This window comes from Henckelia pumila, chromosome 2 (genome assembly GCF_033568475.1).
Source record: "Henckelia pumila isolate YLH828 chromosome 2, ASM3356847v2, whole genome shotgun sequence".
In the NCBI taxonomy this organism is placed as follows: Eukaryota; Viridiplantae; Streptophyta; class Magnoliopsida; order Lamiales; family Gesneriaceae; genus Henckelia; species Henckelia pumila.
In genome coordinates, this window is record NC_133121.1 from 157698527 (window position 1) to 157709070 (window position 10544).

Below are 10544 nucleotides of genomic sequence, written 5' to 3' on the forward strand. Positions count from 1 at the left end.
TTTTGTTCTAAATAGTAAATCGAGTTACAAGGGAATTAGTTCCAATGACTTGTAATTTCGAATACTATTTTGATTTCTTTCCATCCTTCTGGAGATATACGTTTTTTCCATTATGAAAAACTCTTTTTCTTCTGGTGGAATTTTCTGTATAGGAAACTTTTCCCATCTTCGACTTGTCATTCAGTCACCTTGTAAGGATAACCTTCGGGTGCTATTTTAAGATCTCTGTATAGAACCGGTTTGTCTTGAATCTGAATGTCAGTTTCTTGAATTAAGGGAAACTCGATTCTTTCTGGTAGATTGCTTGAGCAACTTTTCCGAAAATCTCTGGGATTTCAATAAACTCATTTTTAATAAATAATTTTTATGGTGGGTATTAGAAAGAGCATATGAAATTTGATATGTAATATAATATGGGCTATTACCTTCCTTCATTAATCATTTTTCCTTGAAATTTTGATGTAACGTTAAGGCACGACTAAAGTCTCTGTCAGCTAAATTGTAGGCTATTCTTGGATAAATAACTCCTACAATTTTTCCTGCACATAAATTTCCTGAGATAGTTCCCAGAACTATGTCTTGTATATTTCCCATTCTTTTATCGCATACTACGATGTCTATGGGTGAATCTATTCCTTCTTTTGAAAGTAGCTTTGATCATTATTTGGATTGCTCCAATATGAATCCAAGACATCGTCCTTGCTACTTCACCTTTCAGCTTTTGCAATTCTTCTCTTATTTCTTCAAAAAAAATTAATTGCATCTCAATCTGATTACTAGTTAATTTCATAGGGATCGCCATTTCCCTTCTGGATACCATGTAAATCATATTGTGTCTTCTTTGTCTAAGCCACAGGTTTCCTAAGACTCTTTGAACTTGTCTTGTCGAAAATCCTTGATACTTCTATAGATTAGGATTTTCTCTCATGATTCTTTGGATCATATTATGAGATATGGTAGTTTGACTAAAAAAACCCAGCCAAACTTTCATGTGTTTCATGCCGAAACACTTTTTCTTTAGTCTGATCCTGATTCATCATCAGATTATTCTTGACTACATAGTATTCTTCCTCGTATATTCTTTCGTCTGAGTGTATATCCTAAAACTGATATACTTGGACAAGATCTTGAAAGAAGACCTCATCATCCATGTCTAGTGTTGCTTCAAATAGTTTGACTCTTTTCTTCTCATTTTCTGGACAATTTGTTGAAATATGTCCCCTTGCTCCACATGTCCAGCAATTACAGTCTTTAAAACTTTCACTTGCTCTCATATGAGTTCTCCTAAAAGTTTTTCTGTATGGTGTTCTTCCCCTGCTTTGAGATGAGCTTGTTTCTGAATAAGTTTTTGTAGGTCCACTTCATTTCCCTGATCTATAAGATCTGGCCTTTTACTAGTGGAGGAGTCACATGTTTGCCTCTTCCTTTTGACTTTATTCTCCTTGCATGCCTTCTTTATTGCTGTCAGACATCTTTTGCTTTTGAAGTGGGCCCCTGTGAAAACACATCTTTAGTGGTCCCTGTCCACCTTTGCTTTTTCGGAAAAATCCTTCCGATCCTTTCGGGATTTAAAGGTTTTTCCAAATTTTGGCCCCTTCTGATTTGAACATTCTGGGCAGATATTTTCTAACCATCGTCCGATATGATCCATGTTACAAAATTTCCGGCAAATTTCTTTACTTTTCGACAGCTTGTTGTTCCACAAAAGGTTTCTCTTCTTTTCAAAGAGTTCTTCCACAAAAGTTGTAGTTTTCCATTTCATTGTGTTTAACAGGAACGATCCATTTACAGAATTCTGATAAAATTTGAACGAAAACTTGACTTTGTCAATCTCGGTAAGACAGACCCAAATACCCTATGCCCTTCTGGTTGAGATTTTATTTTTTTCGAAAGTGGACAGCAAGGGTATTTCTTCAGTAATAGGATCCTTGATAAATTTATTACTATTTATATCAGGTCTCCTCAGCTTGATGAAATGAAAGGGTTTGTGTGATCCTTTTCCTTTTGGTTCTGGAGCTGCACTGAAAAAATATAACTCTAGCACATCTCCTCTGGACAAATGATCATTATTTGCCCATGTTTCTTGGACTGCTTCATGGATCCATTTTGGTAATTGTGATATCTAATGGAAGCCTGGTGAGGTTGTATAAACTGAGGCCAAAGCCCCAAATTCATACCAGAGCTTTACATCATTAGGATTGACATTGTTTTTCAGCCAGACCCTTGGATATATTCCTGCAACATCAACCCTGCAAGTGTTCGGGTTGATTTCACTCATTTTATTCAATTTATACCACCTTCGTTGATAAATCTGGAATGGAGAAATATAAGCTGGATTAGTATCAATCTTAGATTTTTTTTTGTTAGTGTTGGGCCTAAGATTGATCTCTTTCTCTTTTACCCTAGAGGCGGAGGGTTGACTTGATGCATGAGTTTTGCTCATCAATTTTTGCTTCATCTAATTCATCAAAAGTTGATGATAGATTAGCACTTGTTTCTTGGGTTTTAGAATCTCCAATATCTTGTTCCACAACCAGTGGCTGTATTTTTTCTTTTTGTAAAACCTATGGTTCTATCATTTCCTGTTTATGGAAAACCAATGGTTTCTCTATAGCCTTCACCATTGGCCCTTAAATAGCAGTCCATAATTGAGTTTGAGCTTGCAAACATCCTGTGATTCGATTAGATACTTTGATCCGATCAGTTTGTTGTAACCTGCCAGCCATTTAATGACTAATTGGTTGAACTCGGTTTGAAGCAACCCAAGTTGTTCCCTGAGATGCCTCTGCATTTTCATGATGGAATCCACTTCAGTGCCTTCCATCTCTTGTTAAAAAATCTGCAAGAATATTTTCATGAGATTTAATAATAACAATATCAAAAATATAATTTTGACATAAAGCTTGCCATCATAATAATCTGGCTTTCTCTGGTTTAGATTCAATCTTATTCCTTAAGAAAGCTTTTACCTGGGTATTATCAACTTTTAAGGTAAAACTTTTAGCAAGTAAAAATAAAGGCCATTTTTCAAAAGCCTTTTTAACTGCGTAAAATTCTTTTTCGTTGATATGTCATCTGATACCCTCAGATTCTGTAAAAAGGCCGCTACAGTATCTGCATGGTACTTCCCCATATGGAGTGAGCTTAGTAAGGACTGCTACCCACCAATCGTCGTTGGCATCTGTAAATAATACCAAATCATCCTCATCTACGGGTATAGCCATTTTCGGGAGTTTCTTACATATCTCTTTTAGTTGGTTTAACCCTTTAGTATGTTCATCGGTTCATATAAACCTTGCATACTTTTTAACAAAAGACTGAACACCTTTCTATACATTGCTAGGTTGTTTATGAACATCCCTGCAAAATTAACCACTTCGAGAAAACTTTGGAGTTGTTTTACGTCTTTGAGTTTATCTGGAAAATTATGTACCTTTTCCACAATATGGGGCTACAGAATTATTCCAGATTCATTAATCTCAATGCCAAGGAATTCGAATTTTTTTGTTGCTATGACTGCTTTCTTTTCAGATAAAATCAGTCCTTCTTGCTTATTTTAGAGAAAATCTCTAAATGTTTAATATGTTCATCTATATTTTTGGATGCAATAAGAATATCATCAATATAAACAAACATGAAGTTAAAATAATCTTCAAAAATATTATCCATCTTTCTTTGAAATATAGGGGTACATTAGCCAATCCCATAGGCATAACTTCCCAAATATAATGTCCTTATGATGTAGAGAAGGCTGTGAATTTTTTACTACCTTCTTCCATCCTAATTTGATAGAACCCAGATTTACAATCAAATTTTGAGAACACTCTAGCATTTCGGACACACTGATTAAGTGTTCTCTACTGGGTATGAAGTACCCATCGAACTTCAGAATTTTATTAATACCTTGGTAGTTAATCTAGCCTGGGTTTACCTCTCTTTATTTACCCATTATTTTTTACTAGGAAACCTGGGCTGCTATATGGTGAAACTCCTTTTATTAGACCAAGGTCCAAATGTTCCTTGATAATCATCCTCATATCTCTTTGATCTGTTATGTTCATTGGGATAGACTTATATCTAACGAATTCATACTCTTTGCCTTTATTTAAAGTAAGGTTGGCTTTGAGTTGATTTCTATCTCACCATGCCAAAGGATGCTCATTATAACTTTCTTTGAGCCTTTTTTTGACATATTCAAGGGATACCTTGTTTTCTAACTCTATATCTCTATGGATTAGAGCTACCTTGAGAAGATCCATATCCTTTGTTTGAAGTTCTTGTTTTGTTGTTATTTTTAACATGGTTTCTCCAAACCTCCTGGAATCTTTCATCTTTGAATGTAAAAGTTTTCCTTTATCACCACACTGGATGCGAAACATTATCGGCATCTGTCAATAAAAGGAAACCTTGAATCTTTGAACGATAATTTTATGATCACAAATCGTAGTGAACATAAGTCTTCTTGACTCATTGTCTCATGTGTACTTCTTAAACATTTGTAAAAAGTTATTTTCTAACAAATTCAGCTCCGGTATCATGAAAATATATGAGTGGTGTCTTTACCTTGTACCAAGGTGTCTGGCCTGCTCCTTCCAAAAGAATTTTTGCTTGTTTTATTCCTTTGCAAATATTAAAATCTTTCGAGAGAAATCGCGTCCAACAATTTTTGGTAAGTCTTCTTCACAATTCTCAGGGAAGACGCCTTTTTTGTTGTGCGAATTCCTGCTCCTTAATCAATATAGGTTGCGAAGTATTTAGCCTTATGTTGTTCGTAAAACATCCCAATTTGAATGTATATGGAGAAAGGGCTTGTTGTCATTTTACTTAAATGGATTACTAAATGGCCCCGTCATTTTTAATAAAATGTGTTGTAACTCAATAATCCGATTAAGACTATTTAACCTTAATGTTTCTAAGGCTTTAGTAGGTAGAGTATGATTACTCTTTTCTACTTCTTCAATGCATTCTAGTAATGTTCATGATTTACTAACTTCAAGAGTTGTCTCTTTCTCTCTTTGTGTGAACAGAGTTCTCAAAGCTGGTTAGGGGATTATCCCTTACCCAATTTCCTTGGTTCGCCATCTTGTAGAATTCTTATTGAATTCTCCAAGTTTTTTCTTTTGTCATAAACTCTATTCCTCTTTCAAGAAGTTTCCATGGTTTATGGTCTTCAATAAATTCTAAACCAATAATTAGTTGATCTACTTCTTTTCCTGGAATTCCCCCAATTAGAACTTCCAATTCACAAATATTTATCAATCCTTGGTAAGTTCCTCTTTCCTTTTGTTCTAAATAGTAAATCGAGTTACAAGGAAATTGGTTCCAATGACTTGTAATTTCGAATACTATTTTGATTTCTTTCCATCCTTCTGGAGATATAAGTTTTTCCATTATGGAAAACTCTTTTTCTTATGTTGGAATTTCCTGTATAGGAAACTTTTCCCATCTTCGACTTGTCATTCAGTCACCTTCTAAGGATAACCTTCGGGTGCTATTTTAAGATCTCTGCATAGAACCGGTTTGTCTTGAATCTGAATGTCAGTTTCTTGAAGTAAGGGAAACTCGATTCTTTCTGGGTAGATTGCTTGAGCAACTTTTCTAAAAATCTCTGGGATTTCAATAAACTCATTTCTAATAAATAATTTTGATGGTGGGTATTAGAAAGAAAATATGAAATTTGATATGTAATATAATATGGTCTATTACCTTCCTTCATTAATCGTTTTTCCTTGAAATTTTGATGTAACGTCAAGGCACGACTAAAGTCTCTGTCAGCTAAATTGTAGGCTATTCTTGGATAAATAACTCCTACAATTTTTTCTGCACATAAATTTCCTGAGATAGTTCCCAGAACTGTGTCTTGTATATTTCCCATTCTTTTATCGCATAATACGATGTCTATGGGTGAATCTATTCCTTCTTTGAAAGTAGTTTTGATCATTATTTGGATTGCTCCAATATGAATCCAAGACATCGTCCTTGCTACTTCACCTTTCACCTTTTGCAATTCTTCTCTTATTTCTTCAAAAGAAATTATTTGCATCTCAATCTGATTACTAGTTAATTTCATAGGGATCGCCATTTTCCTTCTGGATACCATGTAAATCATATTGTGCCTTCTTTGTCTAAGCCCTAGGTTTCTTAAGACTCTTTCAACTTGTCCTGTCAAAAATCCTTGATACGTCTGTAGAGTAGGATTTTCTCTCATGATTCTTTGGATCATATTATGAGATATAGTAGTTTGACTAAAAAACCCAGCCAAACTTTCATGTGTTTCATGTCGAAACACTTCTTCTTTAGTCTGATCCTGATTCATCATCAGATTATTCTTGACTACATAGTATTTCTTCCTCGTATATGATTTCGTCTGAGGGTATATCCTCAAACTGGTATACTTGGAAAAGATCTTGAAAGAAGACATCATCATCCATGTCTGGTGTTGCTTCAAATAGTTTGACTCTTTTCTTCTCATTTTCTGGACAATTTGTTGAAATATGTCCCCTTGCTCCACATGTCCAGCAATTACAGTCTTTAAAACTTTCACTTGCTCTCGTATGAGTTCTCCTGAAAGTTTTTCTGTATGGTGTTCTTCCCCTGCTTTGAGATGAGCTTGTTTCTGAGTATGTTTTTGTAGGTCCACTTCATTTCCCTGATCTATAAGATCTGGCCTTTTGTTTGGACCATATATCTCGGCGGATTCCCAGTGTGTTGTTCACCTTCAGGAGAATTCATCTTTAAATCTACAACCTTAAGATTCGAAAATAAATCTTCAGGATCTTGTAGATCCGCAAGATTTAATCTTTCTAAAGTAGTCATCAGATAATATTTTTCTCTGATACTGCTTTTATAAGATTAATCATCATTTCTTCATCAGTTAAAGGTTTTTTTACCATTTTGGTTTTATCTTTCTGATGTAACAAAGATTCGGTACCAAACGAGAGTGGTAACCTTCCTCCTTTCCTAGAACTCGATGTTTACAAATTTTTAATATAAGGGTAGTATAGGAAATTTTTAGTTTGGAGGACATATCAGGGAAACATTTTGTTAAAAGAGGGACGTAATTGAGAACAAATAAAGTGTTAGTATTTTTTTGGAAAAGTTAAGAAATTATAAGGACGTAATGCATAATTATCCCTAGATAAACGGATAAACCATATTCCTATTCTTGAGAATTTATTTATTTATTTTTAGATTTTGAAGTTTCTCCTTTATATATACCAACTTCTTCAACGGTCGTAAATGATTTCTTTTAGACTTCTTGCCGCCCGAATTCATACTGTTGACTGAAAAAATTTGTTGTACTTGGTCCTTGACCACAATATTTATGCCAACAGCTATAATATTAATCTCTCGATTAGAATCGATCTATGTGTAAGACCAATCTCTGATTAATTTATCAGTTTGTTTTAATCAAACCTTAATATCCTATAAATTTTTATTTTATTTTTTTTCCCTCCACTCGTGGACAAATTCAATCATATTTTCATTGTCACAAAATAAAAATAACAAAAGATAACAGAAAGGATGATGACGATGACACCATTATTCGACATTTGTGGCTACAAATAAGTGATAGGCACATTGTCTTCTGACTATTTATATTATTATAATTATAATTATATCTGTGATTTTGTTTTAACGTTGATTTAAAACGTCTTTTTTTATCGAGTAAGATTCATAATGTAATTGCAGCATATATGATAGTTGTGGCGTCTTGTTTCTATTCAGTACTTGTGAATATAACACCTTGTTTCCATCAATAATGTCTAAACAATTAATCTCACTTTCAGGTAAAGAAGCAATATTTCTAGATATTGCAATTTGTCGACAAACCCAATTTATCCAGATTTAATATATATGCACTCAAAAAATCGTTAATTATTATTATTATTATTATAATTATTATATAAAATCAATAAGAACAATATTAATTATAAGGTCAATCTCTGACTAAAAAGAGCTCTTAGAATGAAAAACTATATATCGTGGTTCATTTTTCATAAATTCTGAGTTTTTGAACAAGGTTCCCAACATATATATATTATGCATGAGATTTTACAGGAAAAAAGTGGGCACCTAATCCTTGTGCATGCGTGAGTTTTTATTCATTATTATTAAAATATATATACTCAAGCATGAGTGTGCTGAAAAGTTTGTGTCATTAATGCTTGAGTTTCATTTCATTATATTTTATTTATTTGGACAAAATATGAGCATCGGATAATGGAATCTTGGGAAAAAAAATTCTGACATATTTTTATAATTATATAGCTATACTTATGTATAAAACAATATAGAATTTTTTTAAATTTTTATTTTTTGGCCAATAAATAACCGGTTAACTGGAAAAAATCGATTGGAACAAGTCATGTTAAACCAACTGATTTTTTTATAATTAAAAATACAAAATTAGAATCCATATGAATCCACTAAACAATAAATATGATCAAACAATAAAAACAAATTTTTTTATTATAAATATAATCAAACAATTCAAATTTAACAATTCATATTGCTATAGATTGATAAAATTTTATAAAATGCTATATTTTTTTATAGATTATATTGATTTATATTATATTAATAATAAAAAAACCGAAAAGTTTCTGATATGATTTACAGTTACGATGTAGAATTATATATATATGTATATATTATAATGAGGAATTTAACAAGAGCAATGATGTTAATTATTTAAAGAGACGAGATATAATAAATTTGATGAAATGATGACGAAACAACACAAAGTAGACATATATATATTCTTATAGAAACATATATATATCAGTAACAAGGATAATATAGCAAAGCAATTAATTATAGAGGAAACATTATTTAAGTTGATAGATAGATATATATAATTGAAATGATGAGTAGTACTTATGAATGGATGGATGGATGGATGACTCTTAATTTATTCTTGATCAATCATGTTCATCGGACTAGTGTTAAAATTAGATGGAATATTCTGACCACACTTGGTACAGTTGATCAACGGCTGCAGTACGAGTGATCCAAACCCGGCCTGATGAACATGATCGACGGAATGGACGGCCGGATTAATGGCGGCGGTCTTTCGAGCGATGACAACGGAGTTGATGACCTCATCAGTGGGATGGAACACCGATAGCACCTCAAAGCCGCCTTGGAGATGTCGAGGCTCCACCACCGGATACAGAAAGGCACGTGCCCCGTGCGCACTCCGGAGCATAAGAATCGCACCGGGGGCCATGTTCTTGGACAAATGATTGATGACAAGCATCTTCTGCTCCATCTCCATCCCCACCAAGGCGGCCAAGAAAACGACGTCGTATTCGTGGAGCTCCGGGGCGGACATATTCAACACATCTTTGGTGTGGAACAGCATTCGTTTGGACAAGTCCGGGTCGGAGTGTACGAGACGGGAGGCCAAGGAGTTAGCGGAATCATCGATGTCATAGTTATGAAAGAAGGTGGAGGTGAGGTGATGGGTGGCTAGAACAATGGAGGTGAGAGGGAGGGGGCCGGAGCCGATGAAAGCAACACGACGGGGAGGGTTGAATAATATTGCATGGGGGGTGAGGAGGTCGAATTCGAGTTTGCTGAGTTTGAGGTAGTTGTTGTAGTAAGGGAATAAGTGGAGGTGATGGAGAGGGTTATCAGAAGAGATGAGGATGGTGGAGTAGTGTTTCTCGAGGAGGGATTCGGCTTGGCCGCAGAGTCGGATGAGGTTTGTTCGGATTTGTTGGATTTTGGTGCATAGGTTGGTGACATCCATGGGGTAAGGTGGGATGCAGGCCTGGACCAGCTGTGTGAAGAGGGAGTCCACTTCTTTCGAGGGATTCAGGTTTTGGAGATTGGAGATTTGGTCGTACAGTTGGCACACTTGTTGGATCACTGGATCTTTCAGGCAAACCATGTTAGTTCAATATAATTAATGAGATATATGTTGTTGTTGCTGCTGATTATATTCTTGGAGTAGTGAGTGAGTGAGTGAATAAGCTGTGAGCGAGTGTTGGGGTATTTAAAGCCAAATCTTAAGGTGCATGTGGATGTGGTGTGGGATGAAACTTGCTGCGTTTTTTTTATTCATGTATATATATATATATTCTCCTTGTTTCAATTTTTTTTTTGTAGGGAAATTATATATTAATTTATCTTTTCTTGGGTTGCATTAATTGGTTTGGGTGATTATATATGATGACGTTTTTCGACATTTTGAGACGGGGAAAATTATATTATGATTTTTTTCGTAGTTTAAAATTCTTGAGAAAAACAAAGAAAATAATCTCATAGTTTAGCTGGAGTTTGATTGCCTACACTGCCTTATGTAAAAATTTTAAATTGTTAAAACTTAAAAACCCTTCAGGAAAAAAAAAACAAATGATTTATAGACTCTCTCTCTCTCTGTTATCAACTCTTGAACACATATACTCATATTTTTGAAATTAGAACACATACTAGCTCTCTTATCTAAAATATATTTTTAGGGATATGTGTACTTCAAATTTGAAAACATCAAAGGTTAATAGTTACAAAAATGGACTTGATCACCTATCTTATAA

The 10544-nt window shown here is 34.1% G+C and overlaps 1 protein-coding gene across 1 annotated transcript; it reads right to left on the bottom strand.

Annotated features, from left to right (window-relative positions):
• Positions 1 to 8782: 8782 nt before the first annotated feature.
• Positions 8783 to 9956, bottom strand: LOC140884034 (nicotianamine synthase-like). Its single transcript, XM_073290701.1, has one exon. The coding sequence runs from the start codon at positions 9896 to 9898 to the stop codon at positions 8915 to 8917; it is 984 nt and encodes a 327-aa protein (XP_073146802.1). The 5' UTR covers positions 9899 to 9956; the 3' UTR covers positions 8783 to 8914.
• Positions 9957 to 10544: the final 588 nt, after the last annotated feature.